The following is a 23,888-nucleotide window of genomic DNA, read 5'->3' as shown; positions in this document are numbered from 1 at the left end:
TGATATCACACACGGTACTCATGGTTTACAACTTCGTAAGCGTGGAAACCTTGATCCTTTTGACGGTTTTATCTAGCAGCCTAAGATTGTGCAGCATTTTTATGTTCTGCATATTTATACTGCTTTTTTTGTTTATATAAAAATATTTCTCATTGGATTCTGTCGTATTCTGTTTATGTATAAGCGTGTGTATGTGTAAGCGTGCGTACGCGTGTGTGTTATGATATTTTATCTCTCATTATATATATGTATATACTACATTATATTATGCAGAGTATGAATAATAAAATTATATGAAATATAATATATTGCATATAAAATATAAAATATTTTAAATTAATTTTCTGTTAACGCGATACATTTAAATTTTTGTTAGTTTAAAATTTTACAGTTGAGTATATTATAATATTTTTTAATGGTTATATATTTTTATTTTAAGCTACTTTTACATCGTCCATTGTTCGTTCATTTTGCAAAGAGTTGTGCAATTACTATACAGTGATATTACGTAATTAATCACTTGATGAATTACAATTTGAGTAAAGGATTTACGGATACACAAGAAAAATTGGAGATATAAAATATCGGAATGCCCTAAACTCATGGTAAATCCAAGATTTATATCTCCCGTCATTATCTTGTCCTTAGTTCACTAGAAAGTTGGAATTACATCTCAGATCTGGCAAATCCTTCTTCCTTCCTACTGGAAACTGACGAGATACAGTGCAAAGCTATTTATCCGCGGACGTCGCCAAGGACCTATACGCCATTTATTCCAGAACTTTCAAAATAAGCAAAATTTCCATCGACAAGCAAATCTGATTGTGAGTCTAGTATCTTCTTTCTCAGCAACTTCTTTACGACAACTAGTACGGACTCATATGTCACAATAATTTTAAAATATCAGCATAAACAAACTGAAGTCAAATTATATGTGTAAAAAAAGTTAGTTATCATAAAAGAGAGAAGCATCGTTATATAGTATTCCACCTTCCACTAATATTTCTCGAAACAAGATTCGGCGCCGGTACAATTACTTTTAATTAAATGAACCGAAACAGAGAATCGCGCGACAAAACGACTTTTAATGCACTTGCTAATGCGCGCGCGATCTTCCACTCTAACTTGGAAGCTGTCGCAATTTCGCGAACTTAGTTACTCTTAACATGTTCTGGTTCTGCAATGAAAGTACGTGGCCTGCTTTCGGTACATCAGGCCCGCAGTTAGCCATCTTATTGCAATTTTGGGATACCAGAACGACACCCACCGACATTCACCGCGGCAAAGAAGCGGTCTTTCCCCACATCCCTAGCTTAAGCGTTGGGTAAATCCAGGATTACGGGTTGTTTTACGAATCCTCCACCGAGCTTTTCGCCTATACACACCGAATAGAACATTGCTATCTGATGGTTTCTTACGTTTACACACGTTCACGAATTCCTTAATACACCCTATCGTACCAGCTCGAACACTTATTGTTTCAATTCTTTCCAAAAGAATGTTGAGGAGATACAGCTGTCAGTTTTTCCACGCTTATATAATTTTCTATATAATTTTCAAGACAATAGATCCCTAACTTTCCCTAATTATTTGAATTTTTATTTTCTTTTTATATAATAATATTTCTTTTTATAATAATAAGTATAGAAATTAATAATAAACCCTGATTTTTTTCAAATAATTTATAAAAATAAGTCATAAAGACATGTATATATATTGTTGCAAGTATATGTTGCAAATTTAAAATTTTATACACTGACATCTAAATAATATTCGCCAATATATCATGAGATTAAAATAAAAATCAATTTAAAACTCACCGACACGATGCGCAATGGCGAAGTTGATATACAATGCAACTGCAATGATCTGTAAAATACAAAAATTTATCCAAATTATATAAAGCAATGTTATTTAATTATAATTAATATTATAGAAAATAATTATTGCGTGCAATTAAATTTTCTATTTTTTCCATTAAACAAATATTTAACTAAAAAATTATTTAATTTGCAAAGAGTTTTTTTATACAAGCTTCTGTAAATTTCAAAAATAAAAATTTAATTTTTATATATATGAAATAAATAATTATAAGTTTTTATAGAACAATGTTAAAATATTTTATTTATACATATAGAAATATAAATTATTATAAACATGCTATTAAATATTTTAAGAATTTTTCAACAAAATCTAAAATATTTTATATACACAGTATTATATAATAATTGAAAATAGAATATTATCATTAAATAAGCAATTTATTTCACAAATGATAAATAATAAATTAACAAAATTATAAGTTGTTCATCTTATGCTTCGCTGTTGCCCGATGCCTCTCTCGATCTTCTTCTCTTTTTTTGTGTTTGTCCATTATTTTTTTATAACACTCATAAAACAGTCCTTCACGAAAATACATTTAATTACGGGCGCACTAATCAGCGGAATATAACTGCGCGGCATGTTTGAACAGCAAATGACATTGTAACTTCTCGTTCTGATATTACGCAATACTATGAGAGTCGAGTTAATGCCTAGTTATAAGACACTATAATCGCGAAAATTAATCGTGTAAATTTATAATTGTTAATTGTAATGTAATGTAATAATCGTGTAAAGAAAATGGTCGTCTTTTCGACATTTCTTACTTTAATACTTATTACGATCTCATTTCAAAGGATAATACGACGATGTATGAAATGATTGCTGTTCGAGTCTTATCACGCGACTGACATAATGAGGCGATCGCACATAAATAATATAATTCAGAAATAAGTTTCGTATAACAGTATAACATCGTTTTAAGTAGCGCGTTAAATATTTCGTGGCAACAACAAACAATCACACTGTGTTTGTACTTCATTTCTCGGCGTTATTGTTGACACGCGATGGTAACCTCGTCAGTTGGGTAGCGAGACTCAAGTAGGAAGGAAATAGCTCAAGACGCTTCGCATATCATCGTATTATCCTATAAGAAATATTTATTCTCTACAATTATTTTACTGTCTCGCATTATAATGCAAGCATGAATAAATATATAAACTAAAATTAAAGATAAAATATATTCGCAGAATATATGTATATATAATCAATCTCTATATATGTCATTCTTTACACATATTTTCTATACATCATTCTTTACAAAATGCATATTCTGTATCATTTTATATCATTCTTTACAATTATTAGAATTAAGTTTGTCGAAACGGCTGTTATTTATAATATTATGCGAAATATATGTATTACTGAATTTCGAGGGTATATTTTCGAAAGGTCCACCATCCACCATACGTCTTTACTTAACTGACATAATATTTGTATATATCAGATATGATATGATATGAAAATCTTATCAATGTCATTCCCGAAATTTTCAATCATTAACAAAGCATCGCGAGTGCAAATCGATTCTAGTCGAACGGCGTTATAATACAATTCATTAGGAAATACAGTTATTGTTTAAATTACATATTTATATTATTATGTATTTTAATATTTAATGCGTACCATAAATTTAACGTTTGTATGTCATTGTAATTTTCCAGAACGTGTATTTTGCAAAATTTATTCTATCAAAATCTGTCGTGCAAACAATCAGCAAATTGAATATATTGTCAAATATTGCAATTACAGTTAGCGTAACACATGCTTGTGTTATAACGCGAGACATTAAAATTACTCTAAAATCTAAGCTTGTATTATTTATTAATAATAGAGATATAGCATTGCCACAGTGTAAATTTAGGGCTTAGGGCAGTATAATTTTACTAACAAAAATCAATTACTCGTTTAATTCCATAATGGTCCATTTTGAATCATTGTGTAATATAATGTATAAAATATTCTAGATTTTATTTTAAAAATTCTTAAAATATATATTTCCTAAAATTTGAAGTTCCGTTATTAATATATTTGAAAAATTTAATATAATAGTAATTAGAATAATATAAATAAAGATAAATATAATATTTTTTTATTGATCTTTCTCTTATATCTATATTATTCTAAAATTATATACACACACAAATGAGTGCAATACAAGTATTATGATATTGAATTTTAGCCACATACAACGCGATTTTCATCGATTGCGTAAAACTCTCTTTTTATTTAAATATCTTTTCGAAATAATCTGTTTAGGTAAAAAAAAAGTGACATCGCATTGCGAATAGAAACAGTTGGAAAAGCAAAGTAAACGTGATACTATTGCAAATTTCACTGGTTCAATTCGCAAATTGTACAAACGCGAATCCACACTATTCGTAAGCCGTGATATCATATTGGCGAAACGAAGGAAATCGAATCTCAAGTTTAAATTGTCAGCTTCGTAACAGTAACTACGCCGCTTTTCATCGCCAAAGGAATGAATATAAAATCTCAACACACAACAACTCAACACAACAATTCAATGCAAGCTCATAACGTTTTCCAATATTAAAGTCTGAGTTGAAAGAAACCAATGTATCGAATTTAAATATTATATTGTCATCGATTGATTCATAGAACAATCTTATCTAGCTAAGACATAATTGAGAATCTGAAACAAAAGAATTTCGCCGAAATTGAAATATCCGATTATTGGATTTTCTTTTCGCCTGCAATTTTTCATACGAAAGAAAAGCAAAATTAAAGAAGATGTTACTAAAAAATGCTTCGCGGATACTCAATCGCGGAATATCGGAATATCTCGCGATACGTGAATGAATAAAGTATGAGTAAGGAGGTTTCGCGTGTAATAGTATAGCTGAAATTTCGTATTTATTATTTTCTCGACGCATTTTGCATATCATGCGGGAAGCTGCATAAAATGATGCCTGGGCTCCGCGCAAAAGCTCCCTCATCTAGTCATCAATTTCTTGAGAAGGATGATCGATAGGGTACAATTTTTCTCATATCGACTAAAGGTTGCCGAGAATTATGGGCTGCGCCCGACACGCATACACGTGTGGTTAGCTTTCTCTCTCTATAGTTACATATACATATCTAAAGGCATACATCAAGATAAATAGCCGCGCGTCAACTTCATTCGTAAGCCGTCGTTTCTCGTTTAACGCATTATTCTCCGAACGCCGAATTATTTCTTCCCTTTTTGCGCCGGATTATAAATCGCTTCTCTTAATTCGCGACGACACATTCAGCCTCTCTGACTCGGCATAAATAATATTACCAGGCCCCCTCGGCGACCCTTACGCGTTTTCCTTCTTTTTTTTTTCTTTTTGGCCTACCACTTTTGGCCACCCCTCGTAATTGCTGCTGTGTTAGGATAGTTTAACAATACGCGTTCCCCGTTTTACGGAGATTTTAGCGGGTCAGAACGAGCTATCCTTCCGCAGCAGGTAGCATAAATCCGGTATTTCCCTAATTTTCCTGAGTCACGTTTTGAAGTAATCGTTCGCAGCTGTCACCATCCTTCTTCCGCAGCGCGCGCAATATATATATATATATATGTATACACGTTCCGTCTTTCTCAAAGGATTCTATATTCAAAATTTCAATTACGTAAAGCGACACATACGTACAACATACACAATCGACGAAAATATCTTTCTACATGTGAAATAAAACCGATGTAACTTCGTTTTTTTACATATCTTTAAGTAAAATAGTAATTACATTTTCCTTAAATTTTGTAGTGTATTTTTTATTTAATTTTTGAATCTGAATAATCTTGAGATATTCCGGGATCTTCGACAAAAAACTATTTTTTGAGAAAATCGCGTTACTTCTCGAACTTTCATTTCGAATAGTCGTTGGTGCAAAGTTTTTTGTGTAAATGAAAGAAAACATAAAGTTAAATTCGCACTCGCTTCGAATCTTCGGCAAACAATTAGTTCCGTCGCTTCCGTCTGCACTATAAAATCGAGTTAATAGAATTTGCGAGATTATTTAATAGCGGAACATCGGTAGCTCCGTATATACGTCGCGACGGGATAGTAAATCTACGAGCAAAGTACTAAAGTTTCCAGTCGTATGTTACGCGAAACATCCACGCCCCCATTAAATATTTCTTTGTTAGACTCGGGGGAAACTTTCTAGCGGAGAACGAGAATATTTCATATCGCTACTCGTCTCAACTCGACACAATCGTAATTCCCCGGCTTAATTTTAATTTCTGACACACTTGCTCATGCGTGACATGCCATTTCATTCATTTGAAAATTTACATACGCCTTGCCATCGTATTCGCACAGACTTGAATTCCACTAAAATTTATGGTATCCTCGCAAAGCGCGCGTATGGAACATAACAGTTACAGTTAAAAGCTTTTGGAATTCTATTCAAGCTTCTCTTATGCATAGTGGTCCTGTATTCAAATGAGATGCAGCATTTATTTTATGATGCCAACCTATATATATTTACCTAAGCTGTGAACTATAACAAGATGATAAAATTAAACTTTAAGAGTAGATTCTTTTTCCGAATAGAAATATTTTTTTGTAACAATAAAATAAACAGCAAGACGTGTCGCGTTACAAATAGATATAAACATCAAATTTATTTAATGTCAAATGTTAATGGATTGCGTAGATTATTTCTACACAAAATTTTAATTTGAGGTTCAATTATGATATTTAATATCAAAAATTAAGGAAATGTGTAAAAAATAATAAAATTATTTTTTAGTATAAAGAAATGATAAAAGATGTATGTTTGTAAATTTTCAATTAATCAATTAATTATTAATTCTATATATAGGAGTGTTACATATTTTAAAACTTCAACAAAGAGTTAAATATATATAATAAAGTATAAAAAGGCAAATCAATCTCGAGTTGATACTACAATAAAAAAATTAATAAAAGATTTTTCTTACAAGCATGTACACACACAATTGAACCGTTGATTCAATATGTAAATTTAAAAGTAATTAAAAATAAATGATTTATGAAAAGATTTATGAAAAGATTTATGAAATTTATGAGAAGAAAATACCTTTGAGAAATACAGTCGAAAATATTATTCTAAAAAATATAAAAATATCTACATTACATAGCCTTGTCAAAAACTCGATAAAATCAACATAAGCTCGAAAAAATTCGTTCTTTTATTAAAATGTGTTTGTCGTTTGTCATAATTTTGTAAAAAATCCGCCTATACAGCAGAAATTTAACTGTTATACAAATCAGATTGCGCCAAGTCGCGAAAATTTATGCATTCCTTCTATGTGTTGCTCGTTCAAGAAATATGCATTTAATATAACTACCTGCAACTCCATTCTCTCTCCGACGTGATTTATGCTTTTAAGCGTACAAGTAGTAACGTTTATCATAATGCTATTATGTGTACGGGAAATGCATTCAAATACATACTTGTACGTTCTCACAACAAGTTAACGTTGTTTTATAAGTTAAACAATTCTTACATGCAATTCAGAAATTACTTTATTTCTTAAAGTTTCGCATTAAATATGCATAATGCAAACAGTTGTTATAAATGGTAAATGTTATTTTAATATGAATGAATATTTCAATACATGCACAATACATATATTAATAGAGATTTAACCATATAAATTGTGCGCGTATTCTAAAAATTATATACATTCCATGTAGGAAAAATTTTTTATTTGATACGGAATCAATTCTTCCTTTTTTATATTAATTGATAAATCTCACATTGTAAATTACAATACATTTAAAATATAATGGTATAAAACTCTTTTGTTTCTTGATTATGTTATCTCCGTTAAAAAAAAATATCCTATTTCTCCAAGCAAATATAATACTGATATAACAACAAAACGCGAGAGAAATAAACGATTACATTGTTTCAAGTACTCTTGAAACTCTCTAAATAGGATAGCTAACGAACGCGAGAAAAGTTGTTAAACGTTGCAGTTGTCGAGCGCGAAGGAATGAAAAAAGGTTATTTCTCTTCGTTGACTTGCACGTTTTTCTGTTGAAACCGTTTTACGACCACCAACAATTACGTGATTGCGGGTCTAATCGAAAGTTTTCCGTGATCACTTTCGCGCGCTTCCGGGACGCCGGCCGCGGTAATGCGGTAAACGATAGCTTGTTTAAAAATACCACAACGAAAATACTTTTGTTACCGTAAACGCTGCTAATCTGTTGACGGGCAATTCCATTAGCGCGTCATTAGCGTGCTAGCCGTGACATAGCGCGAGTAAAGGTGCGTAGTAAACAGGATCAAAAACGTTTCCGTGCGAATGTGAGCCAAATTAATGTCATTAACGCCATTAGGCGGATAACGTATCATCATAGCTGTATTTCGAGTATATTTGATTCTGTGTAATTATCCCTTGATCTATACTACACCGCTTCCACTGTTAAATAATGCTCATAAACAAGGGAGGGAGACACTGAGGGACATTGCTATGACTTCACCGCGAACGCGATACGGTATATATGCGTGCAATGTATGAACTAGAGTCGAAATAATCTCTCTCTCTCTCTCTCTTTCTCTCCTGACCATTGTTTTTATTCGGAAATTTTTACGTTTAATAGCGAAAACTGGATGTGTTTAAGCCGATTTTGCCGTTATTAATCCTTCGCAATATATTGCGATCCGGTTATTGGCTAACAGTTATCGGGTTTATCAATTAAAACGACTAAGCCATTCGTAACAGGATTACATCAATGACATGGACTGTACGAAAATTTTACAACATAACTTGAATATATGGGTATTTATTTTTATTGAAATATAAAATCATTATCTAAAGCAATGTGTTCTTTATTTAAGAAAAATATGGTGTGATCAAAATTTAAACCGATAGGATTTTTCATATATCTTGTTTTTTGTATTTATTCAGATAAGATAAATAAAAATGTATAAAAATATGTAGAAAATACGCTACACTCTTTAAAACGTATATGTTTGTATAAAATTAATTTAATGTGTAAATCATGTCTAATATTATTATACATAATTGAAAGTCTCATTAGTCTATTCATTTAATTTGCATTAAAAAAATATTAATTAAATATGCAAATAAATTGTATTATAAATAATGTATTTTAAACAATGTATTAAAACAAATATATAACAAACAATAAAAAATTTTACGAAAATTTTCCCAATTAATTAAATTAAAGAAATAATGTAAAAAATACAAAATAATGTAACTTTATTAATTTTTTTCATATATAAAAAAACATGTATTAAAATTTTGAAAGTACATTTTCAAAACAAACTTTAAAGTAAATTAGATATACATTAAATATGAAAAGAATGTCTATATAATTATAAGACTTATTAAAAAGTTTTTTTTTTATTTTATATTCAATATTGATATTTAAAAGAGATGTTGATTCAAATTTGCGAAATATACCGCAATGTTAAAAATTTTCAAACTTTTTACATTATTAGATACGACACATTCGTCCGTTTTTCTCTCTGTCTAGCTATTCATATACAATGAATTTTTACCTAAATATGCAGTGATGTATGCAAAAATCGTATAAATCTCGTTTCATGTAATATTGTTTCAATTTGAATTGTTTTTTCATTGATAGAAAAAAAATATCAAGTTATGCTTGAATAATGCACGGCGCAAATACCGGGGATTATTTTACCGAGTTCTATCGCATGATATGAAAATTAGAAAACCCACAACGTGAACATGCCTCGGTCGTTATTGCGTATTCCATCTCGCACCGAATCTAATTGCAAATCGCTTGCGTGTAATGGCTCGAAAGCCAAAGCCGTAGTGGTCTATCGATTATCATGGGTTTACAGTCACCATTAGACCCGATTACAGTGAGTTTGTCCTTAGTCTAACTAATGTCGATATAACGTCATTCGATGAAATAAATCATTAAAACTTTGTAAAAAAAAACCAATTTTTCAAATATGATGGAAAACATTTAAGAGTGTACCAATATAGATAACTAAATTTTTATATATTTATAATATCTAGCTTTTAATTATTTAATCTACAGTTCTGCGCTATAATATTCTCACATATTATTCTTCTCATTTGCATATAAAGTGGAAATTCTGTGATAGTGTTAGTTTTTATGTATTTAAATTAAGATTTGTCTATTTAAAAATATAACATCAATATAAATAAGAAATATTGAATCATTAAATTATCTATTTTATTCTTTTCTTTATCTGTAATATTTATTTGCGCAGCGCGACTCAAGCGAAAAGGAAGGTAGTGTGTCCGTATATTGTCGAATCTTTTTTCGAAATAAAATCCGTATATTGTCGTGATCGCAACAAATATCGAGAAATAAATTTGCTATAACCATTACAGTTAACGATTAATCAACTTTTGATGATATCGTTTGTATCAAAATGCTTATTTCTCACGATATATTCTTTTATTATTTCCAGTAAAATAAAAATAACAAAAATATTATAAATTATCATTCTAATTTTTATGGGGGAGAGAAATAATAATTATATCTCTAAAGCACAGTAAGAGACACAAATCGAATGATTAACGAAAGCCTCCAATATATAAATCATGTGTGCGTTTAATTAATTTAAAATTGAATTTATAATTTAAAAAATATAGCATATACGCGTACGTATATGTATGTTACGTTATAATGCATAAAATATTTCGACAAGGAATTAAATTGTATATATATAGTGTTGTATTTGGCTTTAGTGATATAATGTTTATGTGCCGCTGGAATCTTGTTATCATTCACGCAATAATACTCGAGCGATAAGATAGTGGTACGAGACGGGGGGCTCAGTCGAATTCTAAACGCGATCGCGATTAATATCGAAAAATTATTTGCAGTACTAATATAATTAATAAATAATTAATTTTTACAAATAATATGTAACTATGTCAATACATATATGGTGACGATAAAACTCGAAGCGCATTTTTGGGTAATTTATTCATTTAATCAAATAAGAATATCGAAATGATTCGAGTAATTAAAATAAGGATAAGCTCTGTGAGATAAATTAATCGTCTAATAGATAATTAATCTATACTTTAAAATATTTGTATTATTTAATATTCCGCAGATATATATATCCTTTTCTAAAAAAGATATGTAAAGTCGATACTCGCATATATTGAAGTTTATTGTTGTCGCTTCTCCGCGATGCTTATTGGCTGTCAAGATTCGCGTTGTGCGTTATATTCGTAGCAACGAAAGGCTGTCATCGCGAGGGTTAGCAGTTTGACAGTTTGTTCAAAATAAAATTAAATAAAATAATAATATTAGTTTTAAATAATATGTTATAATACTTTAAACTCAATTAATATTTTTGACAGTTATCAGCTGATTTCTGTCAAAAAATATTAATCGCGGATAAAATATTATAACATATTATTTCAAACATATTATTTTATTTAATTTTATTTTATTTAATTTTATTTTGAACAAACTGTTAAACCCTCGCGATGACAGCCTCTCGATACTACAAATATAACGCACAATGCGAATCGAAACAGTCAATCAGCATCGCGGAAAAGATGCAACAATACTCGCGAGAATCGACTTAACATGCCTTTTTTAAAAAGAGATGTTATAATATTTTAAATTCGATTAATATTTTTGACAATTATCAGCTGATTTTTGTCAAAAAATATTAATCGCAGATAAGATATTATAACACATTATTTAAAACATATGTTACTATTTTAATATTTTCAACATATTATATATACCCCCATTACCGCTATAGAAATATTATAAAATAAACAATTTCTCACTCACCGATACGTGCAATAGCAGAGTTGTAGTACACAGTACATTGATCTGAAAACAAAATATTCAAATTATGTATATACATATGTGTGTGTCGAATATCTCATAAACAATGCAGTTTAGAAAAAATGTTTTATTTTGCATACCTCACAGTTGCCCCGATGTCGCCCGACGCCTCCCCGGGCCTCCTCCTCCTCTCTTGGTCCTTCGTAGCACTCACGACACTCGCGAAAATACGAATAATTACGATTGCCCGAAACTTTACACGGCACTCCCGACGCGCGACACTTTACACGGCACTCCCGACACGACGCGTGAATCGCACTGTGTATCGCCATGCAATCTGTAACAAATAAAATACATACATATTAGAATAATCTTATTATTTCGCATTATAACATACACAATATAAATATGTAAACTAGAATTAACGATAAATATATCCACGGATCGCAACACATTCGCACGCGCGACAACAGATTAAGTTGGGTTATGTTGGTAAGAGATTTTGCATCGAATTTTTCGCGAAATATGCGTTTCGAACAATTACGCCTACATATTAACGTTGAAATTATGATATGCGATTGATAAATATTACAATACAAAGGTTAGAAATCGCTTCTAACGATTATGCTTACTAATTAATCACAGCGGAACGCAGCTCCAACTGCCTGATACTCGCGGCGTTTCGGTAATGGCCGAAGCTACGAACATCGGCAACTTCATTCTAATAGCGCGCGCGATACTATATACATGACTTAATATTAATAATTAATTAAAACTCGAAGGAGATTCGTTCGAAAAGATATAGCTTTAGAAAGAAAAAATATTAATCGAGAATATATAAGATATTATAACATATTATTTACAACATTTTATTATTTTATAACTTTTACCATATTATATAATTATAAATTGTAATTTTATTATGCGCAAAGTAAGAATTTAGATAAATTCAGTAATACGAGTCAACAATTTCTTACTATATTCAGTCTTTTCGTCGCGTAATTACTCTGCCATAAGCATAAAATAATAAATACGAGTCAAAAATAATAAAAAATAACAGACATTTTATATATCATAATTTTATTATTCATAAAGTAAGAATATAGATAGATTAAGTAGTACGAGTCAACAATTTCTCACTACGTTTAGCCTTTTCGTTGCGCAATTATTTAATCATTAACATAAAATCATAAATGCGAGTTAAAAACAATAAAAAATAACACGCACTTTATATATCGTAATTTTATTATGCGCAAAGTAAGAATTTAGATAGATTAAGTAGTACGAGTCAACAATTTCTCACTACGTTTAGCTTTTTCGTCGCACAATCACTCAGCTATTAATATAAAATAATTAATACGAATCAAAATCAATAAAAAATTATACGCACTTTGTATATCATAATTTTATTATGCGCAAAATAAGAATGTAGATAGATTAACAATAAGTAGTACGAGTCAACAATTTCTTACTATATTCAGCTTTTTCGTCGCGCAATTATTTACGAAACTCGCGATAGGTTTTTATCAAAGTGCGTATATTCCGTGCGACTATTTATTATTTCAAGTAAAAATCGATGTCACAAGGATAAAAATTATAGATTATAAATTTTTTTTATAAAAATTATTTTGGAAAATTATATAAAAAAATTAGAAAATTGTTTCGTTACAATTCTTATGTTTCTTGACAATAATTATTTCTTTAACGATATTTTGAATCAAGTATATTTTGTTCTATGCTTTAAATGTTTGGTCAATCTAAATGTAAATTGTCTTGCTCATTTGAATTGAATTTGTGTAACAAAACATAAATTGCAAGGTCAATGAAACTAATTAAATTAAATGCATTAAAATAATGAAAAGTAGTAATACATTAATCGTGTAATTAATAATTAATTTGAAATTCAAAAAACAGAATATTCATGAAAATTCGCATAAATTTATTCTGTATTGTGTTGTAATATAATATTTTGGCGGCGATAATGAATTAATTTACTTAACATTTAACGCTCATTTTCTTATGATGTAAAATGTACTATTATGTATCGCGAGATTTATTTTTTCGATCGAAATCTATCATGTAAATAATCGGCAAATCTAATTAAAGTCTCGATTATTATAATCCATGAATATTTATTTTTAATTTTTATTTGTATATTTATTATATTTATATTAAAATGCGATGTAGATATAATTTCTCAATTGTCAAATCAATTACAAAATTATATATTATATTATAAAATTATACAACCTTCCTAATAATAAGAGAGCGTATCTAGAAAGTTTATCCTGAAAGGGAAGCCAAATGCGATTAACAGTTTTTTAAGCCTTATAAAGCTTGTTTTATCGATATCTCTTTTCGTACTTGTAATTGTCGCCGACGATCACATTTTCGATACTAATAGAATGGCACATCTCATTGAGAAATTACTGGACAATGCTCAATGAAAGTACACTCGACAAACGGTTCGATTCAAATCGATTAGAATTCGGTTGATTGCCCGATAAGAGCAGGTGGGATCTTTGCCTTTTTTGATGTCCCTCTCTTGTCATATACCATACACCAACGATGTCGCCATATAATCTCTTTGTGTACCTACCGAATACCACAGCTTCTTTTCTTTACTTACTCAAAGACATTAAATGTTTTGCCTCGACTAGCTGACTAGAACAATTTCTACAATATCATAACATCTATAAACTACTATGATATACAACGAATCGTGTCTAACAATAAATGTAAGCGATTCACTCTGACAATGAAATCTGAATATATACTTTGAGACAAGAGTCGGGGCAAATATCACTTGCGTCGATTTTGTTCATCGATTCCGTCTTCTTCCACTTCGAACCCTTAGCTCGAAGTTATCTCGTTAACTCGAAGTGCGATTTGGTATATTGCTTCGCGATCGCGGAATTCGAAAGTGCCGTGTAAAGTGTCGTGCATCCCTGTGTAAGAGTATCGTTCAAAGTGTCGCGAGTTCACGTGCAAGAGTGTCGTTCAAAATGTCGCGAGTCCACGTGCGGGAATGTCATTCAAAGTATCGTGCATGTGAGTCAACGGAGCTTAAGAACCCTCAAAGAGATTTAAGAGAAAGAGGAGAAATATCAGGCATTGGTGGAGCAGCCCTGAAGTAAGTAATTTAATATTTGTATATTAGTTATGCATTAATTGCGTACGTGTGAGACTTATTGAATTACACAATTAATTTTGTTTGTTTATTTACATAATTTGAATAAGAAAAAATTAAACAAAAAGTCTTTTATATAAAAGCTATAATTCTGCAAAAGTTTCCACCTAATAAGAAGTAATCTTTTCAGAATTTATAAAAAATTAGTTTATTTGATATCTACTTATTATTATACGATCATTGGCGGATCCTGGGGCTGGGGTTAAACCCCCCCCCCTTTCAAATTAAAAGAAACAGTTTTGCTGAATTTGTTTAAAAAATATAAATAAAGAAAAACAAACATTGAAGAGCTATCAACGTCAGGATCCGCTAGTGTATATATATAAGTATAAGATACACTGTAAATTATACTCATCACGCATTCAAGGAGTTAAGTATAGATTAAGTCAGACATAGAACGAAATGATGAGATAATTTCATTGCACGAAAATAATTAGGTGAAATTCTTTATATCTATATAATATATATATATATAATATATATTATATAGATATAAAGAATTTCACCTAATTATTTTCGTACAACAAAATTATCTCATCATTTCGTCCTATGTCTGACTTAATCTATACTTAACTCCTTGAATGCGTAATGAGTATAATTTACAGTGTATCTTATACATACATATTGTATATATTATATATATATAAAGAATTTCGCCTAATTATTTTCGTGCATGAAATTATCTCATCATTTCGTCGTATGTCTGACTTAATCTACACTTAACTCCTTGAATGCGTAATGAGTATAATTTCCAGTGTATCTTATACATACATATTGTATATATTATATAGATATATAAAGAATTTCGCCTAATTATTTTCGTGCATGAAATTATCTCATCATTTTATCCTATGTCTGACTTAATCTATATTTAACTCCTTGAATGCGTAATAAGTATAATTTCCAGTGTATCTTATACTTTTATATATATATATAGATATAAAAGTATAAGATACACTGGAAATTATACTCATTACGCATTCAAGGAGTTAAGTGTAGATTAAGTCAGACATAGGACGAAATGAGATAATTTCGTTGCACGAAAATAATTAGGCGAAATTCTTTATATATCTATATAATATATACAATATGTATGTATAAGATACACTGGAAATTATACTCATTACGCATTCAAGGAGTTAAGTGTAGATTAAGTCAGACATAGGACGAAATAAGATATTTTCGTGCATGAAATTATCTCATCATTTCATCCTATGTCTGACTTAATCTATACTTAACTCCTTGGATGCAAGGAGTTAAATATAGATTAAGTCAGACATAGGACGAAATAAGATAATTTCGTTGCACGAAAATAATTAGGCGAAATTCTTTATATCTATATAATATTTACAATATGTATGTATAAGATACATTGTAAATTATACGCATTCAAGGAGTTAAGTATAGATTAAGTCAGACATAGGACGAAATGATGAGATAATTTCGTTGCATGAAAATAATTAGGCGAGAAATTCTTTATATATATATATATATATATATATATATATACACTGGCGGATCCTGGGGGGGGGGGGTTAACCCCCCCTTGCAAATTAAGAGAAACAGTTTTGCTGAATTTGTTTAAAAATATAAATAAAGAAAAACAAACATTAAAGAGCTATCGATGTCGTTGATCCTGAAATAAAAGCTAATCATGAAACCAAAAATATTAAATAAAATAATTTTGCAAACCCCCCCCACCCCATTATCGACGTCAGGATCCGCTAGTGTATACGATCAAATATAAAATTTAATTGCGTACAATAATAATTTTTTAAAATATTAATTATTTTAGAAGCTATTACAATTTGGATTTTCTATTTATATATTATTATAGATCATCTTTCAGTAACATCAACTCCACTGTTGCGCATCGGTCAGTAATTAACTTTTATTTTATATTAAAGCATTTTCGTAGATATTGTAGACGAAAAGATCGTAGTTTGTATAGAGATCCGTTGTGTGTGTGTGTGTTTTAAAGTGGATGGACTTATAACGAATTAAGTCAAATAACTTTTGATTCTTTTAATACGTATTAAAGCATATTACAAGTATAAATTAAAGCATATATTCAAAAAAATAAGAAAATTTAATTGAGACTTTATTTATTTTATTTAATAAAGAATAGTAATGTTATTAATTGTAAAATAATTTATTCTTATAACGCACGTCAATTTTATATTTTATTCTAATTTTTTGTAGTTTGTCTATGTAATATAAAATTTTGCTTTAACTGATATGTACTCAAATTACCGATCTATTGAATTACACCTAATGTAAATGTTAAATGTTATAATATAAATGTAAATATATAATATTGTTAAATATATGTTAAATATATAATATAAATATTAGAATCAATTTTATTTTAAGTTTATTATAAATTTAATCATAAGTAATATTATATATTATTATAAATATATCAATCAATCCATTTTGATCGATGCCTGGTCATTTGTATTAGTCACAACAAAGTTATATCAAAATGACGTATCATTAAACGTAATATTTTGATCGGACTCGAGCGTCAAATTACGCGCATGCACCGGCGATAATAATTAGCCGACAACAGAAGGAGAATTTTTCTCCTTCATTGATCTCTATAAAGTCGAAGATATATCTCTAGCTAGATATAGCCAGAATAAATGCAGCCAGGAAAGATAGGTCTAATACTGGCTCCAAAAATGATTTATTTAAATTACGCATGATCAAAACTAATCAATAGATGTAAAAAATATCTGAAAGAAAAATTGAATGCATTTTGTATATCTACATGCAATGATACGCAATCTGAACGTAAATAAACAGAGACAGAAAAATGCTACTACAGTGCATTCATAAATTAAATCGCGATTAAGTCATATGTAAAGGAATGTAACTATGTAACAGAAGAAGTTTCTATAGGTCCAATATTGCCCTATAGAATCGATAAATATATTTTTAAACTTTTTTAGAAAGATTTTTTTAGGGATTTTATCTCTTGACATTATAAATTATAAGCAACATTTTTCACTTTGCTTTTTTCATAAACGTCATCCATCGATCTTATCATCAATTTACTGAATGACAGAATGCAATATAAGTATATAATAATATTTACTTGAACATATTAGTGTGATACTTGTATGCTTTTTTGATTGGAAATTGCCTAAAATCATACACTCTAACAATGAAAGCCATCAAAGCTTTGTTATACATAAAAAAAAACAAAATTTCGTAATTGTTCATCTTATACTATTATTTATTTTTCACGTATCACGTTATTGTTACATTAATAAAAATCTAATTACTACTTTATTTATTACTTTATAAATTTTTTACGAAATATTAACTTTGTGGGATGCTTGTGCCAGTGTTGTTATCGTGTCGTTGCCTAATGAGTCATCGTCTAATTAGTCGGTCGCGTTATTGGTGTGGAATTGTGTCTGTGTAGTCCGCTTTCTCGGAGCGGATCGTTTTGTCGAGCGAGGGAATTTCGCGATACGCGTTATATCGCGAGTGCTTTGCAGGTTCTCGACGTGCTCGTGTCGAAACGACATGACTCTTGGCGAGTAAATTGTAGGTTTTCAGAGTTACTTGACCTGAAACAAGCTGCATTAGCAAACTAAGACTTCCTCGTTTCTACCAAGGATAGCAACCCTTTTTCAAGCTTTGATGGCGCACCAGATAATGTTGATTAATTGTATAAAGCAAACATTTCCTTGAAGCAAGCAACAATTCGTACTTGTAATTACAGATTGTAAATGTTGACTATATGTAGAATAATATGTAGAAAAGGAAGAGAGAAAAAGATAATAGCGTTAAATTAGCATTAAATTAAATCAAGAATAGACAGAAATGCATCTTTCGGATATTATATATTGCGATGTTTTTCAGATAAAATGACAAGAGTTTATATGTATATATCAGAATAAAATTAATACTGTTGCTAATTAATAAATAGACATAAAAGTCTTTCTAACGTAAAACCAATGTAAAATAATGGGCATTACAGCTATAGCTATTTCGTCGCCCTCATCATTTGTTTCACTGTAATGTTTCAATTTGTCGGTTGCTTACTCGTAAAACACTGTAGTATTTCATCTACTTTTCTCGTGGCTCATTTTGCGATGAAAGCCCGTCGGGACTCGTCGAGCTTACATTAAACCACAAGAGTTCGACGGCAAAGTGACACGCTGATTGTAGAGAAGGGATTTATCGACTAGACGATAGGCTATGAATTCTAATAGCGTTCTCTTCAAAGTCCTCGAAAATCCTAATTTATTATTCATACCAACAAGTTTGTAGACCAGTAATAGCGCGAGCAATTTATACGGTGAATTGATAAAGAAGACGAATAGATAAATAACGAGTAAGTAAAATGGACTCGCAAGATCCAATAATTGTTTTGAGAAATATGACAGAATTTTTAAATTAAAGTGTAAAGAATCGAAATAAACTTAATTTTTTATTTAAAATTGTACACAAATAGAATTTAATTTTAGTATCTCTACTATAGCTATCTTTGTTACATCATTTAATATTTATTTTCGACGAATTTTTTTATCGTGTTTATAGAAATAAGATTCTGAGTGTAAAGGACAATTTTATACGCGATGCATTTCTTCACGTGTCAATTTCGGCGAGCTCCTTTCGATATAAATATCTGTCGTGCTCGTATATAACAGCAACACAGCTACGCAGTAGCGGCGAGAGAAGGCTTTCGGCAACGTGCGGAAACCGCGAGGAATGGGTGGTTTATCCTTACTCTCGAAACGATCGATCGATAGTAGATGGGGGTACTCAGGGATATACAGAAGACGTCTCGGCAAGATACCAGAATGTACTCTCGAGATCCGCTTTGGATAAGAAACGTCGGTCAGCCTTTGTTCATCTGTCTATTTCTCCCGGATAAAACGTTAAACGTGCTGTGATTACAGCGCGAAAACCACTGATACGCGTTTGCTCGATTTTTTAATAATCTTGATAATTAATTGCCTTTCTTGATTCACGATCCTTGCGTAATTATTATGTCCTATTGTAGTATTCTTACATTAACAGTAAATTGGATCGATAGGGCGATCGCTCCAATGTGCTTTGAGATTTCTCTCACGTTCTATGTCCTATGTTTTATGAAATTTTTATTTAAAAAAAAAAGTTATTTGTACACTAAACCGACATATATCTAATATTAAAAATCAATAATTTATTTTTATAATATATTAATTCAATTCAATTCGATGGAATCAGATTTTTTCCAAAATGCAATTTACTTTTTATGTCATACATGCTTAGGTAGTAGTAGTGCGATAATTTATGATGCTTATTATTTCGCTGTCATATATAACGTAGATCGATTCGACGTGTTCGACGAACCACGATTTTAATAAAAAGATAATCCGCATCAACGCTGTATATGCGACGAACCGTAAATCTGACAGCGACCTGCATGCAAATCCATAATAGAAATTTCGCTCGGAGCCGCGGCGGAGCTTAAATAATATAACGGCGCGTATACAAGAAAAACATTTTCCTTAATGTAGTCGGACGTTTGATTACACAAAGTGGAATAATCCCGATTTAATCCGAGACTTACCGCGGGCTTTGGGACTGGCTTCCGTTTCCCGTTTCAGCTTGGATTTCAATGAAGCGGGAGAACAGGTCGCCGCGCGTAGGACCAACAGAATTTTAGCTAAAGCAAATGCACTGAAATCTAACCCCGACGTATAAGCAACTTGCGACCTACACCGTGACTATCGTCTCTCTCCACGTCACGAGGCTAATCCAAGGCAGTAACGCGAACAATAGCCGCTATCATGTGCCTCGCACGTAACGAGTTAGTTTGTTAATGCATCATAAATTGAAGAGCGATGTTAATTAATGATGCTAATTATTGCAACTGTATACTATATGCTTTATTAATATTGTATGATCAATTAAGCGCACGCGCTTGCGTATGAGATAACAAACGCATTGTGAAATTATAGTGGCAAATTATTAAAAATGTCAAAAATGGTAGCGAAGAATTTCATCGAAAATTATAATTTATGAGAAAAGAGAGAAGAGAGATACAAAATTTAATTCTTGTGAACGCTGTTTCCTCGATTTTGAAAGTACAATTGAATTTACAACACTTACGTATACAAAAGTGAACGATCGAAGAGAATGGAAAGTAATAGAAAACGAATTAAACAATTATAAAACAAATATAGCAATAAAATGTTTTGGAAATTTTATCGGACAGCACTCTAACAACTGACCCAGAAACATCGAATCGTTCATTTATTCACAGAACAGGAAAATGTCATCGTATCGCAACACAAACTACTCTACAAATCTCGACACGTCGCTCTCAAATTGTAGCAGTTGTGCGGTGAGGCATGATAAAGGGAAGAATATCGTGATTTCGGATCGTGGAGAGATCGACTCACTTACCTGCAGGCGTTAATATTCTGCAGTCGCGAGATTCGTAGGGTAGCCACTGCTAGCCCAACCAACCAACTCGGTCTAGTGGTTCCCGGTTGCATATATATCGTTGAAGTAGTCGGGGTTGAAAAGGGATCAGAGTCACGTATCGCAACTCTGAGAGAAACAAGATACAATACAATATGTATACATATATACGAATACTGCGCGCAACGTACAATTGGTTTTTCAAAATTGAAAACTCGATCCAACGTTAATTTTTCTCTCTCTCAACTTTTAAATATATTTATTATATTAAATATCTTTGTAACTAACTTTCTATTGTGCCAACTTATTAACTTCTATCAAAGTTAACTGAGGAACACAAAGTTTGATTATCTATCTGTAATTTATACATATAAGAGACATATGAGAGACATACAATTAAATCCTTAATACTTTCGTTAGAGAAAACTCAAATTCAGATTGTTTAAAATATTCGTGCACGAAAGGACCGATTATCTGAGATTGGTCAGATATCTTTCTGTATATACATTTTATATACACGCACACACCTACAAACGTTTACGGTGATTCGACGCGTGTCAAAATTAATTGCACGGATCTCGATTAGCGCTCGATTAGCTTGAAGAGATTAACCGTACACGTCTCATGGACTTGCACTCAACTACCAAGAGGCTTATATTAAACATATTAGCCGTAAATAGAGCTATTTCTTGTTCGATTTCACTATCAAATCCACAATATTGCGAACAATTAATTGTTCGATAAATTGAGTAACCAATTCTATTACATTTTAACCCCGAAAATTAGTGGAATTAAAATAACGAAATTAAAATTATTATTGTCAGAGAGTTATAAAGAAAATATATAATAGAATCCACACACACAGATATACAATATAATAGAAACTTCAAAAATTGTAGCAATGTATCATCTCAAATTATAATATGTCGCAAACAAAAGATGTTTCTTTTGTAAGCAATATTTTTATCATTCTAATTTATTTTTTTATATATAACTATATTTTTATTTACAAAACTAATCCTACTTTACGTTGCAGTAAATTCATTTGTCGCCCTCTCGGCGACAATGATTGAACATTGATTTTTAAAGCGCTGAAAATTAATGAAAGTTTTATGATACTATAAATTTTCTTGTAATTATGTTGTAATTTTATATCGTCGACATTTCATTAAATTCGTAAATTTAGTTAATTTCGGCGTACAGGATATTTTTATCTCCTAGAAATAATACCGTCATTAACATATGACATTTCGCATTGTGACAAATTCGTCAATTTATTTTCTTGGCGGAAGAACGGGAGGCACAAATAAACCGCTACTTTATATTCTCAATGAAATTTCGCGTGAAAGTTTGCTTACATTAAAACTATTCATTTATTTCGCGCGATATTATGCGAAGATTAATGAGCCACTGTAATTCTGTCGGCTCTCAAAATAATGCAACATCGGGATTATGTTATTTGCGAAGGGCAGAAAATACGGAGGACGATAATGTATATAATCGAGCGTTCCTTTTAACTTTTCATTTTACAGTTACGGTGTGTTGCACGGACCTCGGCAAATTAATTCGGCGTTATAATCGTTGGCATTTCGCTTATCCGCATAAGCTGCGAGCAGCGCCATGTAAAAAGTCTCGTTCGCCGGCGACAATCAGCAGGAACATGAAAATGGCCTCGTGAAAATTACGCGCGCGTGCGAAAGGTCAGCTTTATGGTCCGTTGTACGCGCCAAGCGGGATCACCGCGTTATTCGCTCTTACCGCCGTTAATTAAATCACTCATCAGCGCTAGTGTGGCGTTTCGACCAAATAATTAGTCTTTATTACGATATAAAGGATATGGCGTCGTCAAACCACAAGATAAATCGTAACCTGCGTGTCCCGTAGCAGCGGGTTAATTAGAGGAAATATAGAACGAAGATTTTTTTTGTATGTGTGTGAGATGCAATTTATTCATTTTTATTAGTTTATACGCGGAGGATAGCTTGATGGCTGCTCGTTCGCATGTTCATTCGCATTGTATCACAAAAATTAAATGAATATTTTACCTTAAGAAATATATTTTGTGTATATATGTGATACGAATATATATATAAATATATTTTATAAAATGAGGAACACGCATAGATGTAATAATCCATAACAAAGTGAAGCACATACTTTATTAATTAGTTACACGTGCAACGAATAAGGTCACAATTATCGAACAAAAATTTCGTTTAACAAAGTTATTAAAATTAACGAGTAGTCGAGCTTGCAATTTCAAGCGTCAACGATATAAAATTACAAGCATAATTACAAGAAAATACGTATTATAAAACTCTCATTAACTTTTAGCGCTTCAAAATCAATGTTCAATTGTTCCTGCGGATCAATAAAACGTTCTTATAAACATGTTTATCATTATATTACATTGATATGGTGTTACATTAAAAATCGTGTATACACTGAGAAAGGAAATACATATATATGTATATAAAAACTCTGCAATTTTTCTCTGCAGAGTGAATAAGTATATCGAGAATTTAGCTTCTCATCTATTAATTTTAATTATTTAAAAGTTTTTTTATTATCGATCAGACATAAATTAATTAATATTTCAAATCAGTCAAAGG

At 30.8% G+C, this 23,888-nt stretch overlaps 1 protein-coding gene across 1 annotated transcript in view; it reads right to left on the bottom strand.

Moving 5' to 3' along the window:
* Positions 1–1,313: 1,313 nt before the first annotated feature.
* LOC145939318 (uncharacterized) overlaps positions 1,314–23,888 on the bottom strand; it is a 65,272-nt gene continuing 42,697 nt past the window's right edge. Inside the window, exons 4-7 of the mRNA XM_083043549.1 lie at positions 11,795–11,991; positions 11,658–11,699; positions 1,821–1,869; positions 1,314–1,375 (exon numbers count right to left, since the gene is read on the bottom strand). Of these exons, the coding sequence (XP_082899675.1) occupies positions 1,314–1,375; positions 1,821–1,869; positions 11,658–11,699; positions 11,795–11,986 (345 nt within the window). The 5' untranslated portion in view covers positions 11,987–11,991. The remainder of the gene's footprint in view (positions 1,376–1,820; positions 1,870–11,657; positions 11,700–11,794; positions 11,992–23,888) is intronic.

The sequence above is a fragment of the Prenolepis imparis genome, unplaced genomic scaffold (genome assembly GCF_030444845.1).
Source record: "Prenolepis imparis isolate NDT839.2.m4 unplaced genomic scaffold, iyPreImpa1.0 SCAF_8, whole genome shotgun sequence".
Lineage (NCBI taxonomy): Eukaryota > Metazoa > Arthropoda > Insecta > Hymenoptera > Formicidae > Prenolepis > Prenolepis imparis.
Note: the sequence above shows the minus strand (reverse complement) of the source record. Positions and strands in the feature narration are given on the sequence as shown.